The 22,346-nt window shown below is 50.9% G+C and overlaps 2 protein-coding genes across 9 annotated transcripts in view; one reads left to right on the top strand and one right to left on the bottom strand.

Annotated features, from left to right (window-relative positions):
• MTCL2 (microtubule crosslinking factor 2) overlaps positions 1-2,212 on the bottom strand; it is a 59,901-nt gene extending 57,689 nt beyond the window's left edge. The window contains exon 1 of one of the 3 annotated variants that reach the window (XM_059706070.1): positions 1,087-2,212. In XM_059706070.1, coding sequence (XP_059562053.1) covers positions 1,087-1,761 — 675 coding nt within the window. In that variant the 5' untranslated portion in view covers positions 1,762-2,212. The remainder of the gene's footprint in view (positions 1-1,086) is intronic. The other 2 variants (XM_059706072.1, XM_059706069.1) reach the window with 2 other exon arrangements.
• A 7,743-nt stretch (positions 2,213-9,955) lies between these two features.
• On the top strand, positions 9,956-22,346 carry TLDC2 (TBC/LysM-associated domain containing 2). Of its 6 annotated transcripts, none has more exons than XM_059706084.1 (7): positions 9,956-10,321; positions 12,298-12,408; positions 14,661-14,795; positions 15,480-15,632; positions 15,799-15,924; positions 19,935-20,008; positions 21,445-22,346. In XM_059706084.1, the coding sequence occupies exons 2-7, from the start codon at positions 12,376-12,378 to the stop codon at positions 21,578-21,580; spliced, it is 657 nt and encodes a 218-aa protein (XP_059562067.1). In that variant the 5' UTR covers positions 9,956-10,321; positions 12,298-12,375; the 3' UTR covers positions 21,581-22,346. The 6 variants fall into 6 exon arrangements, with proteins under 6 accessions (XP_059562067.1, XP_059562066.1, XP_059562064.1 ...); XM_059706083.1 differs by having other exon boundaries at positions 9,981-10,321; positions 12,327-12,408; positions 14,661-14,822; XM_059706081.1 differs by having other exon boundaries at positions 9,982-10,321; positions 14,661-14,822.

Genomic DNA, 22,346 nt, shown 5'->3' on the forward strand with positions numbered 1-22,346 from the left:
AAGCTAAGTGTTGCCAGGCAGGCATAAATCAGCAGAGTGCAGTTAACTCTGTGGCTCTCGGCCAGAGGCACGCTGGGTGTTGTGCCAGGCCATCAACTGACAAGAGCAGGTAACATTTCAACCTCTTCCCAAATCGTGCCCAGCCAGTGGCAGCAGACGAGAGCCCATGAAGCTTCCAGTCTGCCCAGCCAAGGTCGACACACTCGGTCTGGGCTGTCCCCAAAGCGGCCACGGTGCCAAGCCTGGCCTGCACCCAGCAGTGGCCCAGGTCCACGGAAAAGGTGAAGGCAAAGCCCACTCTCCTGGGGAAGCTCTCAGGTCCCCACATGCCCAGAGGAAACGCCCCTTTCAGATCGGCAGCTTCCCTCGTACTGGGAACTGGGAAGGCCAAGGGCCAGGTTATGCGGGGCCAATGGAGCCCTGTGTATTCAGAGTCTGTCCCAGAGAGGGCAGAAGGCAGTATCCTGGGATCTAGAAAGCTGCCTCTGAACCGGTTCTCCCATGACATCCCCCTCCCAGGCTGTGGGACCGTTAGACAGGGCGGAAGTGGGACTCTAGCCAAAGGGATGTTCCCAGATGTCATGTTTTCAAACGGGACTCGCCCTGAAAGGCAGGCGGGGCGGGGCGGGGCCTGTGCCAGGGAAAGCCCTGGGTAAAGAAAGGTGTTCCAGCCCCTGCTTGGCACGGGCTGGCCACAGGTCTCCCTGGCAGCACGCACAGCAGTGCCCGTCCCAGAAAGGAGACCCACCAAAGGCCGGGCCTCTGTCCTGGGAATGGGGTTTGTGAGCAGCGGAAGCCAGAGGCGGCCCCTGACTACCCACCCCGCCATTCCAAGTAATGCATCCAGTCCTCCTCCAAAGCAGTTTCTTACCCCTCCCCTTCCCAAACCAGAGCCCTCTGTCCGTCTCCTCATCCAACTTCCTTCTCCGGTTCCTAAAACAAAATGGGAGGCGGTGTGAGGGTGGGCCCGGAGGGTTCAGGCCCCTTTATCCAGCTCGTTCAGTGGGGCAGCTGGTGCCTCGGCCTCCAGGGGCTGTGACACCCGGCGCCTCCCCAGGCCTCCCTCGCCCCCATCGGCGCCCCCACCTTGAGATAGTCGTTCTCCGAGCGCAGCTCCTCCAGCTCTCGCACGAAGCCGCCGGGCCCGCAGTCCAGCATCTCCTCGGTGAGGTCGGAGAAGGCCAGGGAGGCACTGAGTGGCAGGCGGCTGCTGCCCACCGACGACGCGGCCACCGACGGCTCGTCGGGGGAGGCCGGCGGCCGCGGAGGCTGCTGCGCGGGCGGCGCGGGCTGGGGCGGCTGCCCGGTGCGGGGCCCCGCCGGGCCCCCGGCCGCCGACTCGGCGTCGCTGCTCAGCGCCAGCTCCAGGCCCAGCAGGCGCGCCTCCTCCGACGCGCAGTCGGACACCTCCGAGCTGCTGTCGGTGAGGCTGGGCGGCGGTGGAGGCGGTCGCGGCCCGGTACCCGGACGCGGGCGGCCCTTGGCACGGACCCCGGTACGGACCCCCGCGACCCGCGTCCCTGAGCCCCGCGCCCCGGGCACTACCGTGCGCCCCTTCTTGTCGGGCCGCGCGGAGGACGCGGCGCTGCAGGCGGCTGCGGCTCCCGGGCCTGGGCCGCGGCGGCCCTTGGCCAGCGACCAGCCGGCCACGTCCTTGGGCCGGGCCGGCGACGGCGCGCGGTGGCTCTTCTTCCTCTCCGGGGCGGGCGCGGGCGGGGGGCCGCAGCCCCGGGCCGGGGGCTCCCCCACTGGCGCCTCCATCTCGGCCTCCCTTGGCCTCAGCGAGCGGCGCGCATGGCCCGGGCCCGCCCGGCCTCCGCGCCCCAGGGGAGGGTCCGGGCGCCGCTCTGGCCGCTTGGGTCGCGGTTCCTCTCGGCCCCCCTCAGCCCCCGGACTGCGCTCAGGCCCCGGCCCGCGCTGAACGGGTTCTCCGCCGCTCTGAGCTCGGAGAGAGCGGCCCGCTCGCCTCCAGGCGCCCCGGCTCCGGCTGCGGCTCCGCCCGGTGCCCGCCCCTTCGGCCTCGCCGCGCCCCCGGAGCGCGCTCGGGCCCCGGCTGCCCGCGCGCCGATCGTCCCCTCGAGCTCCGAGTCCGGCTGCGGCCCGGGCCCCGGCTCCGCCCGGCGCGGTCCGTCCCCCGCGCAGCCCCGCCAGCTCCCCGCCCCGCCGCCTCGGCTCGGGGGCGCGCGGCTCCACGAACAAAAGGCGGACGCGGCGGGAGCGGCAGGGAGGGACGCTGGCAGCGAGCGAGGGAGGGATCTGCGAGGCAACAGCGACCCCCTCGAGGGTCAGGCGGGCCGGGGCTGCCGCGGCCCGGGCTCTCTCCTCGGTCGCTCCGCCGCCGCCCCCTTCCCTGCGGGCCTGGGGAATGCACCCGGCGGGGGCTCCCCTGCACCCAGGGTCCCGGCAGGGGCCCCGCGAGCCGCGAGAGAGGGGAGTGCCAGGTAGAGGCCGGGCAGACCTCAGGACGCTGGAGCAAGCATCCATAGACACACCCGATACCTCGCCCCTCGCCGCTCTGCGAGCGTGCGCAAACTCCGCCCCCTTAACCGTGCAAAGCAAGACCCATCATCCCATTGTACAGATGCGTAAACTGAAGCCTCGGAAGGCTCGCGATTACCCCAAAGTCACTGGCAGAGCCGGGGTGGAACGCAAACATAACATCTCGAGGACGTGTTGGGTCCTCCCGCCTCCGCTTCCCCGTCAGAGGCGTAGGTACCTGGAGCCCTGGGTGCATGCCGGGCCCTGCACGCCTTGACCCGCAGTGATCCCAGGCACACTCTCTCCTCCGAGACCCCGATTTCAGGCTCCGCACCGCTAAGAAGGAAGTGACCCGTTATGAGATGTCAGAATAGTTATGCTTTGGGAGTAGGTTCTGGCCGCCGTGGTGCCTGGCGCGGGCTGGAGACGATTGCCCTGAGCCCCACACCTTCCCTCCCAAGAGCAACTGCGGACGACCCCGGAGCCCTGGCTCTGGGGGAATCCTTTCTTCCCTTCCAGGGCTGCCTCGGAGGCTGCTGACTTTTCCACACGTCTGTCTCACCTCCCTACCCCCCTTCCCCTACCCTGCTCCCCGCTGCCACTCCCTGTGGTGGAACCTCCGCTGGGCAGAACCAGATTAAGTCTTTTGGCTGTCCTCCCGCGCGCACTCACCCTTTGGGTGGCACCCCCTTGCTAGCGGAGTCGGGGGCAAGGCTGTTTACTCTCCTGCAGCCTCTTGTTCCTCCCCCTGTTACTCCCTCCCCTCCGTTCTCTCCTCCAAAGGTGCCCATGGGTCAGGAAGCTGCAGTGGGCTCCCTTTTTCCATTTCTCTCTTTTCCTCCACCTGCCCATTTTCTCCTTCCTTCTCCTCCTCCTCCCCCAAGCCTGTTTCTTCACCTCCTCCTGCCCTAGATGCACAGCCGGCACCAGGTCCACTTCTTTGTTTCTCTCCCACCTCCCCCCGGCAGTGAATACATTTCTGGGTGAATACAAGCTGCTACTCAGCAGGTTTGGGGGAAACACTTCTTCAGGGGCATTCCCACCCCCTCCTGGCAAGGCACCAGCTCCCTTGCCCTCACTGACTGTCCACTCACCTGTCCACAGGCACCAGGTAGGGCCTGAAGGACACAGGGGTAGACTTGTCAGTTGTATGTTCCTGGCCTCCTGGCGCACAGGGTATATGCAGGGACCTGGCCACAAAAGCTTCATCACGGAGTAGCCAGAGAGCCTTTCCCACTTCCTGGCCTCAGAGTCCCCGCCTATCCAGTCTGCTGGAACAGGTAACAGGACCCTTCCGGCTCAGAGGCTCCTGTTTCGTGTAAGGTGGTTCTGGTCTGGCCCAGAGGGAGAGATGCTCTGTAGCTCTTGGAAATTGTTTACCCGCTCTGTGCTTCAGTTTCTGCCCCTATGCAGAATGTGGGTTGGAGATGTTGAATGGTGTGAATTCAGGCAGGGGACATGCTAGACCAGGCCAGCTCAGCCATTCCTAACGCACCATGGTCCTGAAATTAGAGTGGCTTGGATTTCCCCAAGTCCTAGCTCTACCACAAATCCTGTCTGAGCTCCGACAAATCCATGGCTGAGCAGGGAGCTGAGGGTCCTTCCTGCCCTGAGGGTCTTTGGCTTTAGGGGAGCCATGAATCCACATTACCGCCCAGGAGAGCCGAGGAGCAGCAAGGCCTGGTGGGGAGGGATTCTGGGGTTGAGTGGGGCCAAGGCGGGTGCCCCGGACTGGACTTAGTTTAGGCCAGGGAAACCACAAAAGGAGTGAGACTTGCTGGGAGTCCGGAATTGGCTGCATGCAGGCAGAGACTGCAGCTTCTTGGCCCACGAGCATTCACTTATGCCAGGCTCTGTGTTCAACACTTCATTAAAGGATCTAATAAAGGTTAAGACTTGCGGCTAGTTGTATTTTCCAAAATAGGCACAGCAGTATATAGCTCATCCCAATTACTCTTTTCACCATGTGGCGTTGACACTCTTCTACTTGAGCGATGGGGTCTATGTTCCCTCCCCTTGAACCTGAGCAGACTTTGTGACTGCCTCAACCAATAGAGAGTGGCAGAAGTGACACTATGACTTCCAAGACTAGGCCATAAAAGGCAATATGGCTCCACCCAACACAATCCAGGTTCTCTCTCCCTCTCTCTGTCCCTGTCCCTGTCCCTCTCCCTCTCCCTCTCTCTCCCTTACCTACTCCCCGCCTCTTCTCTCTCCACTCACTCTTGGAACCCAATCACCGTGTTGGGAGGAAGGCCAGGCCTCATGGAGAGGCCACGTGAAGGTTCCAGCCAACAACTCCAGCTCTGGTTCCTGCTAACCACCAGATATGTGAGAGAGTGAACCTCCAGATAATTCAGCCCCCAGCATTGGAGCTGCCCCAACTAATGCCAAATGGAGCAGAAATGAGCTGTCCCAAAACGCAAAATAAATACTGTTGTTTTAAGCCACTACATTTTGGGGTAGTTTGTTACACAGCGCTGGACAGCTGGCATGCTTGTCCAAGGTCATACAGCTTGCAAGAGCAGCACTGGAAATGATTTTACCCCAGGGCCATCCAATCTCAGCCTGTTGTGCTGCCCCATTGGGCAGTGTCCAGCTCAGGCACCCAGTGTGTGCTGTAAAAGCTCTACTCAAGAAGGCACGGATTAGGACACTATATCATTTAAGCAATAAGAATATGTCAGAAAAAATAATTCTAACAGATTGTTAGAAATGAGGATGCTGACTACCCAGGGGAAAAGTTTGTTTTCTCTCATCAAAGCTGCTAAATTTACCAACATAATGGAAACTAAATGGAGGCTAAACCCTGGAAGCCTCTTAGAGGAGATGATTTTTTGAAAAACTGAAGTGTGGTGTGTGTTTTTCATTATATCAATCATGAAAGAAACTGGCCGAGGGAGAATTAGAGGAGTTAGTAGGGGAACCTGAAGGAGGAACAAGCTTGATAGATATTCAAGAAAATGAGGTCAATGTGACTGGAACTTGATGGGCAATGGAACAAAGACAATATATATAAAGCTGGAGTGGACAGCAGGAGCAAGGCATGTTCTGGGCAGCGCTGTATTTTTATTAATTTCAGAGAGGGAGAGAGAGAAACATCAATGATGAGAGAGAATCATTGATTGGCTGCCTCCTGCACACCCCACACTGGGGAGCCAGCCCACAAACCATAACCCGGGCATGTGCCCTGACTGGGAATGGAACTGTTACCTCCTGATCCATAGGTTGAGGTTCAACCACTGAGTCATGCTGACTGGACAGCAGGGGTTTGTTTTTGATGCAATGATGACCCATTGGAGATTGTAAGCAGGGGCACAGTAGAATCTAATTTGTGTTTTAAATAGATCACACTAGCAGTTGGTAAGAAGAGAGGCTAGAAAATAGGTTAAGGGCTATTGAACCAGCCTCTGAGAGGCAATGGTGGCGTGGGTGAGGGTGGAGGCAGTGGAGAAGGAAAGGAGAGGGTAGTCTTGAGATGTTCTGGAGCTTCAAAGAGTCAGACACCCTTGGTTGGAAGTGAGAGATCAGAGAAAGGAAGTTAAGTTCAACTCCCAGTTTCTGGCTTTAGTTTCAGGATGAATGATGGTATCATTTAATAAGAGAGGACAGGCTTGGAGGTTGTCGGGGGTAAGAGAGACCAGGTTTGGAGGGGGAAATGAACAGTTCTTTTTGGACACATTCCATTTGAGATGTTTATGGAGACATCCAAGTGGAGAACATATAAGCAACTGACATGAGCGTGGAGCCCAGAGTGGTTGCTGGTCTGAGGTCATGATGAGTCATCAACATTTAAACAATATTTAAATCCAGGGGACCACCTCAGGCCATGTAGGGAGAAAAAAACTGACCTAGAACTAGGAATTAAGAATCCTGTTTCTACAATAATCCTAAAATTTATGTGGAACCACTAAAGACCCCGACTACCCACAGCAATCAGAAAGAAGAACAAAGTTGGAGGTTTTACACTACCTGATATACTACAAGGTTATAGTAATCAAAGCAGCATGGTACTGGCATTAAAACAGACACATAGATCAATGGAACAGAATAGAGAGCCCAGAAATAAACCCATATCTATATGGTCAATTATGACAAAGGTGACAATAATATACAATGGGGTAAAGGCAATCATTTCAATAAATGCTGTTGGGAAAACTGTAGATACATGCAAGAAAAATGAAACTAACCATTTTCTTACACCATATACAAGAATTAATTCTAAATGGATTAAATACTTTAAGAACAGAAATCATGAAACTCTTAGAAGAAAACATAGGCAGTAAACTCTTTGACATTGCTCTTAGTAATATATTTTTGACATCTTTCCTCAGACAAGGGAAGCAAAAGAAAAAATAAATACAACTACATCAAACTAAAACATTTTTGCGCAGCAAAGGAAACCATCAACAAAACGAAAAGACAACCTATTGAATGGGAAAAGATATTCGCCAATGATACATCAGATAAGAGGTTAATATCCAAAATTTATAAAGAATTCATACAACTCAACACCCAAAAAACAAGTAATACAATTAAAAATGGGCAGAGGGCCTGAGTAGACATCTCTCCAAAGAGAACAGACAGATGGCCAATAGACATATGAAGAGATGCTCAGTGCCACTCATCATCAGAGAGATGCAGATGAAAACCACAATGAGATATCATCTCACACCTGTCAGAAAGGCTGTCATCAATAGGTCAGTAAACAAGTGTTGGTGAGGTTGTGGAAAAAAGGGAGCCCTCGAGCCCTGTTGGTGGGAATGCAGACTGGTGCAGCCATTATGGAAAACAGTATGGAGGTTCTTCAAAAAATTAAAACTAGAACTACCTTATAACCCAGCAATCCTACTTCTGGGTACTTGTTCAAAGAAATCCAAAATACTAATTTAAAAAGATATACGTATCCCTATGCTCACTGCAACATCATTTACAATAGCCAAGATATGGAAACAACCTAAGTATCCATTAATAGACAATTGGATAAAGAAGAAGTGGTATATCTGTATATACAATGGAATATTACTTGTCCATAAAAAATGAAACCTTACCATTTGCAGAAACATGGATAGACCCAGAGGGTATTATGCTAAGTGAAATAAGTCAAACAGAAAAAGGCAAACGCCAGGGGTTTCACTTACATGTGGAATCTAAAGAACAAAACACACACACAAACAAACAGAAACAGGCTCATAGATACAGAGGACAAACTGGTGGCTGCAGTATGAGAGAGGGTTTAGGGGTTTGAGTGGAAAAGGCGAAGGGATTAAGAAGTGCAAATTGACAGTTACAAAATAGTCATGGGGATGTAAAGTACAGCACAGGGAACAGAGTTATTTATATTGTAATAACTATGTTGGGTGCCAGGTGGGTAGTAAACTTATCCGAGGGATCACTTCATCTATATATATAAAAGTCTAAGTGGCTGTTACTACCGAACGACCGAAACGACTGGAATAACCGGTCAACCAGTCGCTATGACATGCACTGACCACCAGGGGGCAGACGCTCAATGCAGGAGCTGCCCCCTGGTGGTCAGTGCATTCCCACAGCCAACCTCCCCTCCCCGGGCCCCTCCCCCGTCTGGCAGGCCCCGGCCAGCCCGGCCCGATCAGGACTGGGCGAGATGGCCCCAGCCAGGCCTAGGGACCCCCACCCGTACACGAAGTTCATACACTAGGCCTCTAGTAAGTTATGTAATTGTCTAACCACTATACTGTACTCCTGAAGGTAATATAATATCGAATGTCAACTGTAATTGAAAATGTTTTAATTAAAAATAAAAAAAGAATCCTAGTTTTAGAATGGGTCAAAGAGGAGGGTGAGGAGAATCAAAACAGGCAGTTGTGGAGGGTACTGTTGCGATGAGAGGGAGGGGCAGGCGAGAGATGGATGAGCAGAGAGAGAAGTGAGGGCAGGAGAAGGGGAGACAGACCCAGTGATGGGGTCTAGCTTTTGGAAGGAAGAGGGACCCTCATCCACTGCCCTGGAAGGAGGACAGTGGAGATGGGTGAGATGTAGGTCAAGCTGTCTGGAAGGTGAGGGAGTGACTGATGACGGCTTCTATTTTCTCAGGAAAGAATGCAGTGAGGAGACAAGAGTGAGAGTCTTTGAGGAGAACAATAAACCAGACTTCCCAGGATGAGAGAGGGTGTATGACAGGCCATTTAGGCACCCATTTGAGGTTCAAAGTGAAGCCAGTCAGCCCAGCAAACACCAGGGATATTCTAAAGGGATTCCAGTCATGTTCTTGAACGTTGCAGGCTTGTTTTGCAGAGCAGCTGAAACCATACTGCACATACAATTTTATACCCTGCTGCTTTACACCTTACGGGGCAGGAGGAGCACTTCCCCGCGCCTTCCTAAACTCTTCGCAAACATCGATTTTAATTCTTAGAAATAATCCGCGGAGTGGATGTTCCATGGGTCATTTAACCGTCCCCCCTTTTATTGGACGTTTCGATTGTTTCCTTGCTATTGCCATTCCGAAAGAGGTGGCGTGTGTCTGGCTAAGAAAAAAGCAAGTAAGTTACAAGGCAGAGCTGGGACCCATCAGGGAAGCATGGGAATTGGTGTTCCCGAGAGGCCACAGGCTGGGTTTTCCTGGACGTGAGGACAAAGAATGGAACAGCAAAGCAAATATCTCTGGCTTCTCAAAGTGCCCCATGGTTCAGGTGTGGAGCCTGGGAGAATGAAGGTGGGGAGAGGGTCCCGGAGAAAAGGGAGGGCCAGGTGTATGACCCCTGAACCATTTACAGTTTAAACATGTATTGCAACAGCCATGTTTGAGGTGACAACAGGGCCCTTCACGTGCCTGTTTCCCCCATAATAGAGGTCCTTCTGCCACCCCACCCTACTTGGAGGGGCACTGCCCCAGCACACCTGGCCATGGGCACAGTATCTAGGGACCCAGGTGCCCTCCACAAAGCCCAGCAGGAGTGTGAGGATGGAGTGAGTGAAATAATGGGCTCACCTGCCCAACAGAGGCTGGGGGCGGGGGGGGGGGCACTTGGTGGGATGTTTTCCAGGGGAGCCAGCCCTCGGTGGAGGCCGATTGCTCTGGGACTGGCCCAGACCCCTTCCAACTTTGAGGTTCTGTGATTCAACAGTGCAGCATTCACTGAAGCCCCACTGTGAGCTGGGGACAGAGAAGTAATCCTCCACTGATGGAGTCCCTGCTGTGTGCCAAACACTGGGCTTCCTGGGCATGCTGTCACCTCATGTCATGACAAGCCAATGAGGAAAGAATCATCACCCATCTAAGGGTGGGGAACCAGGAAGGGCAGCCCCAGGCTTCCCCTGCAGCACAGAGTACCTGAGGGAGAACCCCACAGCATAACCCTTTCCTGTAGCATTTATGCCCCATGAGAAAAGGGCCTGGGTAGCAGGTGTTAGGCACCAGGTGGCACCTGGTAGCTGAGATGAGAGGTTCTGTCTTAGAGCCAAGGAGTTCAGTGTCCCCACCCCTTGGGCTGGCGGAGGCAGAGCCAGAGGCCAGCGGGTGCCAGGTCTTGTTGGTGTGTGTTTGTGGGACTTGAGTTTCTGATAGATGATAATCATTGCCAGGCCTCCCCAGCTGGAACTGGAGCAGGCACAGTGCCAGGGCCTACCACCCTCAGGACAAGTATAAGAGCCAAAGAGGACCTGGAGCCGCGCCAGGACAGAGGTGCCAGCCACCTGCGGGGACACCAGGGTGCAGAGCTAAAGCTGCGGCATTCAGACCGCTAGGTGGGCAGGGTCGGCTCTGGAAGTGGCCCCCTCTCTGGAAGGTCTGGGAGATGCCCTAAGGAAACCACTGGGCTGCACTGGTTGGAGGAAGTCACCAGAAGTTTAACTCAGCAGGGTGAGTACATTGCCATGGCTCCTGCCTTTCCCCACAAGCTCCTGGCCCTACGAGTGACTATCTGTCCCAGAGGTGCCAAGTGGAGACTGAGTGGCCACTTGTCACTTGTCAGGAATTTGAGCCCTGGATCTCTCAAAGAAGCAGTGTGTGTGTGTGTGGGGGGGGGGCGGTAATGGGGGGGGAAGGCAAGGTAGCAGAAGCACTATCATTTATCCTGTGCTCACCAAACACTGGGCACTGCGGGTTAACTCACTAAGTTGAAGCCAGAGGATGGAGGCCTGGCTTTGCATCCCAGTTCTCGAGGTATTACCTTCATTGACTCTTTTTTTTTTTTTAATAAATTTTATTGATTTTTTACAGAAAGGAGGGAGAGGGATAGAGAGTTAGAAACATCAATGAGAGAGAAACATCGATCGGCTGCCTCCTCCTAATGGGGGTGTGCCCGCAGCCAAGGTACATGCCCCTGACCGGAATCGAACCTGGGACCCTTCAGTCCGCAGGCTGATGCTCTATCCACTGAGCCAAACCGGTCAGGGCCTTCATTGACTCTTACAACAGCCCTATGAGGTAGATATTTTACAGATGAGGAGACAGAAGCACAGAGATGTTAAGTTACTTGCCCACAGACACATAGCAAGTAAGTAGCAAAACCAGGATTTGAACTCTCTGCCTCCAAAGCCTGTGCTCTTAACGTCCATATTATGCTATCATGTGGCTGTGGTAAGTCCCTTCCACTTTCTGAGGGGCAGTTTCCTTATCCTAGTTTGAGTGTGTAAGATATTGCCTTGAGATTCCCTAAAGGTACCTGGACATGGGTCAACTTTAAACATTAGGAAACTTTTTTGGAAACATTTGTCAAGAACTATGTGTCTAATACCTTTTGATCCAGCATTCAACTTTGGAAATTTATCATAAAGGACATAATCAGATTTATGAATAAGGAAGTTCATTATAGTTTTCCTTTTAATCACAGAAAATTAGAAGCAAACAAATTTGAGGAAAAAATTATGTACATCCTATGATGAAATCATAAGCAGCAGCACATGTTCAAAGGGTACTGAATGTTCTTGGGAAATTCTCATTTGTTACGTGGAAAAAGCACTTTATAAAATTATGCCTGGGTATGATCTATTTATAAATATGTATATACATAGGTTTATGAAACAAATATTAAAAACCAGAAAAAATACCCCTAAGTGTTGAGAGTTTATCTCTGAGAGATGGAAGTGTGAATATTTTTATATTTTTCTTTATTCATGTCTAGATTCCTCAAATTTTCTACAAAAATACACGTGTACTACTTTTTTAATTAGAAAAATGAAGGTGTGTTTTTTTTTGAAAACTATGGTTTTATTGATCTTTTTTATTTTTAGAATGAAAGGAAGGGAGAGGAATAGAGAGATCGAAACATGAGAAAGAAACAGTGATTGGCTGCCTCCTGCAGGCCCCTACTTGGGACGGAGCCCAGCACCAGGGCATGTGCTGCCGACTGGCCTCCTGGTTCATGGGTTGATGCTCAACCACTGAGCCACACCAGTCGGGCTGCTTCTGTTTTTTTAAATCCGATTTTTGGCCTTGGGCAGCCCTTCTCTGTTATATTGCACTCGTTGGCTTGAAGAGGAAACTGTATCTCAGGCTGTCCGTATTGCGAGGGTCACTGAGATGATCTGGTCCAACATGTTGTATGTGGGGAAAGCGAGGCCCGGGGGTGCAAGGGACCTGTCCAAACTTCCAGGGCCAGACGGCTAGGAGGGCAAGGAGGCAGAAGGGAATCACTCCTAGAATTTACTGTTTGTGGCTAACGTGTGTTCATAACTAACATGCAAGTGAGGCCGTGAATGTCGAGTGTAGCTGACCTCACAGACACACCCAGTGACAACTCAGGCTGGGAGTGACAAGCGAGAGTGAGCAAAGGGCAGCTGGGTGAGCATAGAGCAAGCCAGGTGTGCCCCAGACTTCTACCTCTCATCTGTCAGCCTCGCCCAGGGGCGCTTCCTCCCGGCAGGACCGAGGCCTCGCTCGCTCACTGCTGGCGGCTGGATTCAGACAGGAGAATGAAAGGACTTCGCTGGCGTTACACTCGTCTGGTAAGGGGTCCAGCTTGGGCTGGGTGTTAGGTCAGGAAAGGTGGGGGAAGGTAAGCTCTCGGGCAGGGTGGGGCCTGAGCTAGGGATGAATGCAGGCAGGCAATAATTTGTTCCTCTTCCAAGTCCCTCTCCAGCTGGCCTGGAGTTCAGAGCAGGAACTCAGGAGCCCAGGGCCTTCGCTCCCAGACCCATGGTCCTGAGACCCCCAAGGAGCATAGACTGCTGTTCCGTTTCTTCCTCCCTCGAGGGGGTGCCAGACGGAGCTCTGTCCAGAAGCCCCACACAGCTAGGACCCCCTCCTTAGGCCTGAATGTGGAGAATAGGAAAGCAATGTCTGAAACAGAGTGGAAGCTCGAGTGAGTGAATGAATGAATGTAATAACATACATGCCCCCTGCTCACATATATATAGGGTATCCCCCAAAAATGTATGCACACTTTAACAGCTCATAATTCACTGAATTTTCACTCCTTTCCAGGTTTATCTGATTTGAAATAATGGGTGAAGCCAGACTAAGCTTTGAACAAAGAAAATTTATCCTAAAATGCCACTAGACTTTTTTTTTTTTAAATATATTCTATTGAGTTTTTACAGAGAGGAAGGGAGAGAGATAGAGAGTTAGAAACATCGATGAGAGAGAAACATCGATCAGCTGCCTCCTGCACATCTCCCACTGGGGATATGCCCGCAACCCAGGTACATGCCCTTGACCGGAATCGAACCCGGGACCCTTCAGTCCGCAGGCCGACGCTCTATCCACTGAGCCAAACCGGTCTCGGCAACTAGACTTGTTTTTAATGGGGATCCATAAAAGATAAAGTTTATGGTTCAAAACCAACAACAATCTACAAATTGAGGGTACACAAATACTAAACAAAATGACTCTTTTTAAAAATGTTTTCAAGCATATTAACCCTTTTCTTCTTTTTTGAAAATATGTTTTTATTGATTTCAGAGTGAGGAAGGGGGAGGTAGAGAGACAGAAACATCAATGATGAGAGAGAATCATTGATCGGCTACCTCCTGTGCACCCCTCACTGGGGAGCGAGCCTGCAACCCTGGCATGTGCCCTGACTGGGAATCAAACCATGACCTCCTGGTTCATAGGTTGATGCTCAACCACTGAGCCATGCCTGCCAGGCCGAAATGATTCTTGATGTTTGCAATTCCATTACTTCGAGTTACCAGCAATGCCTGGACCAGAACAGTCATCAGTTTGAAAACAGGCATTGACAAAAAAAATTATTCATTTCTGTAGATTCTTTTGAATTTTGAAAATGAACTGTATGTTAATAAACACCAACTTTATAATCATTTGAAGTGTGTATACATTTTGGGGGGACACCCCGTATTTATACAATCCCAACTCACACTCACAAATACATTGACAGGTAAACACAAAGTTACACTCAACACCTTCTCACACTGATTTGCCTGCACAACTCTATTTTAAGGGAACACACACATTCACATGGACAATTGCACATTTTACACGAAATTGCACACGCCTCACCTATGACATGATTGTTTCACTGGCTGACGGGGGTCTCATTGTCTTCCGTTGTAAAATGGAATAAGCAGCACATTCTTAGGATTCTTGGGGAAATTCGGAGAGATCGTGCACAGCTAGCACTTCACAAGGGCCTGGACAAGTGTGTGCTGATCAATGTCAGCCACTCTAGTTATTATTATTATGATCACTAGAAGCCCGATGAACAAAATTTCATGCCAAGAGTAGGCCTTCCTTCCCCCGGCTGCTGGCACCTGCTTCCCTCTGGCACTGGGACCCAGGCTTCCCTTGCAGCCCTGGCTTTGTCCAGAAGGTCATCCGGAAGGACATCTGGAAGGACGTCTGGTCTAATTAGCATATTATACTTTTATTATTATAGATGATTTCATGTACAATTTCACACAGCACCCAGGGCTGGGCTGTCACCTGCCCTTCTCTCCTGCCCCCGAGCTGAGAACTGAAAATCTGGCACCCACCCTGGGTCCAGAGCACACAGGCAGACAAACCACAGGGCCCAGGGCCACATCTGATGGGCGTGTGTGATTCCAGACTTTAGCTAGCAGGTACCAGGGAGGAAGCTGGCTGGTGGGACTGAGTCTTGTCTGTGATGGACACTTCCCAGCCTCCTCTGGCTGGGCTGGCAGGGGCCTGGGCAGGGGTGGCTGAGGCTCTCAGGCCTGGGAGATGTGGGAGCTGGTATCTTCTGTCCCTTGACTCACCAGGCCTCTTTGTGTCTTCACAGCCCAGCCAGGTGGAGGACACTCTGTCTGGAGAGGAGGGTGAGGAGGGGGAAGAGGAAGAGGAGGAGGAGGCAGCCCCAGCTCCAGCCCCAGCTCCTGAAGATCCCGTGGAGCCCCACTTGGCAGAAGCCAGCCAGGTTCTGGGAGCCTCAGAGATTAGGCAGGTTCGGCCTGGTTTATGGTGCAAGGATTTCAGCCCTGAGACCGAGAGTCCTACCCGCCTGTCCTACTCCCAGCCAGGTCCAAGGACACCTGGGATCACTCCTGCTCTGAACCCCGCTCACTGTGTCACCCTGGCAAATCATTTCTCCTCTGGGCTTTCCTTTCCCACTTGTCAAACAATCCAGTAATACCAGTCACCGTCTTCACTGGGCCAAGAAGTGAAGGAGATTTGAAATAAGCTAATGTTTAAGTAGAACCAGCCCTTGGGAACTGAAGCCAAACTTAGGGTAGGAATGAGAGGATGAGGGGAGGGGGATTAGGAGGAGGGATTCAGCACCTCATCTATTCTCCAGCCACTAGAGGCCAGGGTGACCAAGCAGAGAGAGACCTGACCTGGGTTCAAATCCTGACTCTGCCACTTGCTGCCCGTGTGGGCTTTAGACAAGCTGACCACCGCCCCTAGCTTCATCTGTAAAATAGTCCCTCTCTGAGGGCTACTCCTAACAGGTGTGAAAGTCCCCTGGAAACAGGAAACCACTCTGTAAACTATAAAGTACCTTGTTTGTGTGAGTGGGGCCACCCCTGGGGATAGTAAAAGGAGACTGGGAGGATGTGGATTCCCCCCCCCCCCCCCCACTGACCTCTGGACCTGTCCCCAGCTCAGCCTCCACCTCCCCCCGAGAGTCACTGGATATTCTTGGAGTCTGGCCTTCTGCACGGCAAGGGACGGCTTCAGTCTGCGGAGCCTGTACAGGCAGATGGAGGGCCACAGCGGGCCCGTGCTGCTGGTGCTGAAGGACCAGGATGGGCAGGTGAGCCGGGCTGGGGAGTGTTAAGGAAAGGATGTGTGTAGATGGGCCCTGGGGGGCCTCTCCACCCTCCAGCACTGCCCCAGGCCCCGCAACTGCCCCTCCAGGATGAGCCTATATCACCAAGCTTGGAAATGGGGTTTCCAGAGGATCCTCTGTTTCCTTCCAGCTGCAAAATGCAAGTTCTTCTGCTTTCCAGATATTTGGGGCCTTCTCCTCCTCAGCTTTTCGACTCAGCAAAGGCTTCTATGGTACTGGCGAGACATTCCTCTTCTCCTTCTCCCCACGGCTGAAGGTGATGCTCCCACCCTTTGGGAGGGGATGGGAGGGGGTCTATGGCAGGACAAAGATCCCAGGGTCCCAGTGGCCCCCAGCTCCATCCCCTGTGCTGGGGTGCCTGGTGTCCTCCAATCTTCCCACAGAGGGAAGGCAGGAGGGCAGTGGCAGGCAGAACACCCGCCTTGGCCTTTCCCATCGTTGTGTGTGTTTGTTTAAATACTCAGTAGGTCCTTGGCAACCACTTACTGGCTCTGAGAGGAAGAGGTTTGTTGCTCACCAGATACAGGCTGGAAAGACAAGTTTAGTCGAAGTGCAGGTAGATCTGGGGGCGCTGCGAGCAAGGATGGAGGAGGTGGTGTGAAGGTTGAGGGGAGAGAAAGTATCAACTAGTGATCACGAGGGTGGAAAGGGAAGCCCATGAGAGAAAACTAGAGACACGGAAGGACAGCCAGGCAATGCTGATGGGAGGGTTGAGACTGAATTTTAAAGCAAGCCAGGTGCTTTGGCATGTGCTTCCCTCCAGCAACATTCAGCTCTTCAGGTTCAGGCAAAGGAGAGCGTGCAGAGTGGAGGGAGGGTTCATCCGTGAGGGGTTTGGCCAAGCTGTTCGAGAGGAGAGAGGGAAAAGGAAGTTGAAGGGAGTGGAAATACAAGATGGAGGGAGAAGTAGTGCTGGATACTTTGGTTTGCGATTAGGTACCTCCTCTCCAGTGCACAGACCAAGACACCTACAGACACATCCAGCAGCACAAACATCTGGTTGTATGATGAGGAAGTCACGAGGAGCTAGGGACTGCCTTGCTATAGGCGAATGCACCTTATCTATTGCATTGCTTGGTAATCTCATCAGGAAAGAGGAAAGGGGTCAGTTGTCCATAGTGAAGCCACACTGGAGACTAGTCATCGCCGCCTGCCTTCCGGGGTTCATATACTAGAATTCTAGAATTTTCCTCTTACTGAACTGACAACTCCTTGGCAGAATTCTTTGTTCCTCCTCATCTTCCCCAACCTTTTAATGTCACAAGTCCTAGAGCTCAGTTTTGGGTTCTCCGCTCTTCTCTGATTACCCTCTTTTTCTTCAAGGTCCTATCCATTCTTACAGTTTTCTGTGCCGTCCATGTGCTCATGGCCTCTTCCCCTGGACTCCAAACTCACATACATCCAAACACTATCCAGTAGCTCCACAAATCTCAAACATGGCATTTCAGATCTCACATGTCCAAAGCTGACTTTCCCCCATAAAACAGCACCTCCTGCCATCTTCCCCAACAAAGTTAATTGGCACCTCCATCTTTCCCGCTGCTGAGACCAAAAATTTTGGAGTCCTTCTTAACATCTCTTCTACACCTCACATCTGAGCTGTCAACGAAATTTGACTGTCCTGCCTTCTCTTTCTATCTATATCCAGAATCCACCACTTTTCACCATGCCCTTTGCAGTCATCATGGTTCAAGCCACCATCATTATTTGCCTGTGTTCTTGCTCTAACTTCCTACTGCTTCTACCTTCAATCATCACAGTAGATGAAATGATCCCTTTAAAAGCTAAGTCAGAGCATGTCACGGACTCCACGCTGCCAATGGCTTCCTTTCTCACTCCGAGAAAAGCCAAAGTCTTTAAAATAACTTACAAGTCCCTACAGCTTCTGACCTCTCACTGTTCTTTCTTTTTAAATGTTTTTATTGATTTTTAGAGAGAGAGAAAGATAGAAACATCAATGAGAGAGAAACATCACCGATTGGCTGCCTCCTGCATACCCCCTACTGGGGATTGAGCCTGCACTTGGGTATGTGCCCTGACTGGGAATCAAACCAGTGACCTTTGGTTCATGGATTGACACTCAACCACTGAGCCATACCAGCTAGGTTGTTGTTGTTTCTTGCTACTTTTCCTTTACCTCATTATGTTCTAGCCACACTGACCTCTGAGCTGGTCATTAAACACGCTGGCCTGCTATTACCTCAGGTCCTTTGCACATGATCTGCCTATAGCGCCCTCCATTGGGTCTCCACAAGGCTTAGTTCTCACCTTCTTCAGTTCTCAAATGTCACCATCTCAGAGAGGCCTTCCCTGGTCACCTGATTTAAATTTATAATACTCTACCCCCGGGAAACCTGTTAGCCCTTTTCTACCTTTTTCTACTTAGCATTTGTCACCACCTAACACACTATTTATTTTACTTATGGATTTGCCTCCTCCAACTAGAATGGAAGTCCCATGAAGTAGGCATTTTTGTCTGTTATGGTCACCATTCTACCCATTCCCTAAAACAGTACCTGCTGCTAAATGCTAAAAAAACAAATGAGTAATTTTCTCAGGGGCTTGCTATCTGTCTTCCTAGCCTATCGTTATGAAGTCTTACTTTTCAAAAATTGGTTAATTTGTGCCTGTCTTTGATCTTTTGGGACTTACGTTCTTCATGAATTCCCAGCAGTTCCTTGATCACTACTCCAAGCAGCATCATGAAGATGCTCTTAATTTCTTCTGTAGCAATGTTTACCTTACTCCTTCAAGTTCAAAGGCCATGTTCCTTGATGAAAGTAGAAGAGGACTTGAATGGTTCTGTCTTCTCGTGGTCACTTGTTAATATTGTCTCATCTCTTCTGAGACCAGGCTTATCTTTTATTAGTCCATTTATTTATTTTTAATCTTTTTTTTTTTTTTCTAAAAACTCTTTGGTTCATCGCTTTTTTTTTTTTTTTTTTTACAACTAATTATGGGCAATAATATACTATGCTTTTGCAGCCCTTTTAAAAATCTTTGTATTAACTGAATTAACTCTTGAGTAATTTATTTGTTCAACAAACATCTATACTGCTCTGGCTGGGTAGCTCAGTTGGTTAGAGCATTGTCCTGATATGCCAAGGTTGCAGTTTCAATCTCCATTCAGGGCACATACAAGACGCAACCAATGAATGCATAAATAAGTAGAACAACAAATCCATGTTTCTCTCTCTCAAAAAAAATCAATAAAAACAAACAAACTAGAAAACACATCTATACCATGTCTTAGGAATACTGCCAGGAATCAAGACAGCTCTCACAGAGCTTATATGTTAGGGGGCAAGCAATGACACATGAACAGGGCACCTCAGTGAGAAAGGAAAAAGGGTCTGGGAGGAAGGGCTACTTTAGATAGGGTGGTCCAGGAAATGTTTCTGGGATGACATTTGAGATGAAGGATGAGAAGTGAGCCATTTGAGGATCTGCAGGAAGACCATCTGGGCATAGGGACCAGAAGGCGTGAAGGTCCTGAAGCAGGAATAGCTTTGGGTGTCCCAGGGCCAGAAAGGCCGGTGTAGCTGAAGTGCAGTCAGAAAGGAAGGGAAAAGATCAGAGAGAAAATCAGGGGTCCGAGCCGGCTTGGCTTCCAGCTACAGTGAGGAGTTGGATTTTGTTCCCATTGCACTGGGAAGCCATTGGAGGGCTTTAGGCAGAGGAATGATAATATCTGATTCGATTCTGAGTCGGTCACTCAGAGTGCAGTGTAGAGATGGGCTGTGGGCAGGAGACAGTGGAAGCTGCGATCCAGCAAGGAGTGACTTGGCGTGGATGTGTGGGCAAGAATGAGTAGAGATGGATAGGACAGAAATGCTGGTAGTCAGGGGGTGTCTGGGGTGGGCCTGCAAGACTTCCTGAGGAGCTGGTGTGAGGCAGCCCTGGGGGATGGGCGGGCTTGGTGCTACCTCCAGTGAGAGATGAGGGGACAGTTAGTTAATAGTAGAATTAGGGCCCGACTCCCGACTCTACCTCCTGTGGGCTTTTCCCCTCCTCTCTCCAGCTTTGGAAGCAGTAAGCCTCAGAGGTTCTGTTTTATTACTAGAACAGAGGGGCTGTGAGATTCAGACTGGAGAGCAAGAGGAGGTGAACTCCAGAGAGAATGGCAAAAAATTTCAAGAGCCAGGAGCCTAGAATACTTCCTGGGCTTAGTTGGGGCCTGGATGTCCCATTCCCTTTACAATACTGCCACCCAGTGGTGTGGAGCTGAACTGCAGGGCAGTAACGAACCTTTTCCTGTCATGCCAGGTCTTTAAGTGGACAGGAAGCAACTCTTTCTTTGTGAAAGGAGACTTGGATTCACTGATGATGGGCAGTGGCAGGTGGGTGTCTCAGTCCTCCCTGAGTCTCAGGGTGGTCTGTGTTCTGGTCCCTTCTATCCAGAAAGGCTGAGCTAGGTTGTCTCATAAAATGAGGAGGCTGGTGGTTCACTTTCAGGCCTCTCCCTTCCGCAGCCCAACTTCCCTCTAAGACAGCGGTTCTCAACCTGTGGGTCGCGATCCCTTTGGGGGTCGAACGACCCTTTCACAGGGGTTGCCTAAGACCATCGGATAACACATATATAATTACATATGGTTTTTGTGATTAGTCACTATGCTTTATGTTCAATTTGTAACAATGAAATTGGGGGTCACCACAACATGAGGCACTGTATTAAAGGGTCGAGGCATTAGGAAGGTTGAGAACCACTGCTCTAAGACAACATTGAAGAAAAAGGATGGCATGGACGCTCCCTCTGAGTGTTTGCAGTCGGTGACCGCTTAGTCCGAATTTATGTCACTTTGGGAAGAGCATTCCACGTGGTTGGATGAGGCTAGCCTCAAATTTACCTGTCTGCACCGTGATCCTAGGGAATGTAACTCACTGGAGTCTTCCCAGGAACCCTGCCTAAGGGTGTGTATATGTGTGTGTTGGGGGTGGGAAGTGGAGTGGGTTAGGAAGAAAAGGTTAGTCTTGCCCCTGGTATGACCTGCAAATTGAGGCAGAATTAATCCTATCCTGAGGACAAAGATGACAACACTGATCAGGACCAGGCAGCTGCTCTCCCAGCTGCCTGAACAGCCTTCAGAGGCAGCTGGACACAGAACCCACCAGCTTTTTCTGACTTGCAGTAACTCGCTTCCCAGCTCCAGCCTAGGTCTGCTGTCAGGTGAAGGAGTTAACGTGGATGCTCTCTGAAGTGTTTTGGGCTCAGAGTCCACACCTCTGAGATTCACTCCTTTGGTTAAACCTTGCTATCTTGCCCTAGCTGGTTTAGCTCAGTGGTTGGAGCGTCGACCCACAGGGGTCCTGAGTGTGATTCAGGTCAAGGGCAGGCTCGATTCTCCACACTCCAGGGCATGTGCAGGAGGCAAAAGGCAAACAATGAATGTCTTTCTCACGTCAATGTTTATCTCTCTATATCTCTCCCTCTCCTTTCTACTCTCTCTAAAAATCAATGGAAAAAATATCCTTGGGTGAGGATTACCAACAGCAACAAAAAGCGAAAACAGAAAACAAACCTTGCCATCTTAAATACATTCCAAATGTTCTAAAACTGTGGTGAGCGTTGCACCACTGTATATATTTATTAAAACCACTGAACTGTAAAAAAAAAAAAAAAATACTCTAAAACCTGTGGGGAATAATGTGTGGAGTCTCCCAACAATTCAGGATAAATCGGTTGAAGGGACTTTGAAATACAAGCCGTCGTGGTGTGGGCCTGAAAGGTCTCAACACCCAGGAGAGAGCCATGCCACGACTTCCCTCTTCTCTCTAGTGGCCAGTTTGGGCTGTGGCTGGATGGAGACTTGTATCACGGAGGAAGCCACCCCTGTGCGACCTTCAACAATGAGGTGCTGGCCCGGCAGGAGCAGTTCTGCATCAAGGAGCTGGAGGCTTGGGTTCTGAGCTGATGGCCTCACAGTGGGCAGCTTCCTGAGGTAGCAGGTGCTCCGACCTGCTCATGGATGCCATCCAGGCCCTTACATGGGGCAGGCCATTCTGTCCAAAACACAATGGTGAAGTGTCCTCGTGCCGACTGTGGCTGTGAGCCAGCCTCCCGGTGGCCTGGGGACCCAAGACAGGCACGGGGCCGAAACGGAAGGAGTGAAAGCCAGTTACACCTCACCTGAGCAGGGCAAAGTCCCTCATGAAAATTATCTTCTAAAAAATTATGCAATGAATACATGTTTATTGTAGAAAAAAAACAGAAGACATTAAAAACTTAAATTGCCTCAAATTTAACCACCCCCCAAAACACTACCATTTTCATGTACAGTGGGGCCTTGACTTACAAGTGTCCCGACTAACGAGTTTTTCGAGATACGAGCCGTCTCTCAGCCAATTTTTTGCTTTGAGTTGCGAGCTAAAATTCGGGTTACGAGCCAGCTTCAGATACCCCACCGCTAGTTGGCGCAGCAAACGTCACAGTGAACGCCACAACATCAGCCCAGCATCACGTGTCTCCCTCGTTCACTTCTTGATCTGACATACGAGTAATTTATGAGCTCCGTCACGGAATGAATTAAACTCGTAAGTCAAGGCCCCACTGTATATCCTTCCAGATAATTTTTCATGGAGATATATATCTTACAAAAATGGGATTCTACTCTATATATTTTGGAAATTATTTTAACTTAAAGACTATTGTCAAACCACAGACACCTGGGCTTAGTGAAA

The sequence above is a fragment of the Myotis daubentonii genome, chromosome 8, assembly GCF_963259705.1.
Source record: "Myotis daubentonii chromosome 8, mMyoDau2.1, whole genome shotgun sequence".
NCBI classification, from domain to species: domain Eukaryota; kingdom Metazoa; phylum Chordata; class Mammalia; order Chiroptera; family Vespertilionidae; genus Myotis; species Myotis daubentonii.

Bases quoted from the DNA above. Each gene is read 5' to 3' on its own strand.
- TLDC2 (XM_059706083.1), top strand. From the start codon at position 12,376: ATGAAAGGACTTCGCTGGCGTTACACTCGTCTG. The intron at 12,409-14,660 runs GTAAGGGGTCCA...GTGTCTTCACAG, and splicing joins GCTGGCGTTACACTCGTCTG to CCCAGCCAGGTGGAGGACAC. The intron at 14,823-15,479 runs GTTCGGCCTGGT...ACCTGTCCCCAG, and splicing joins GAGCCTCAGAGATTAGGCAG to CTCAGCCTCCACCTCCCCCC.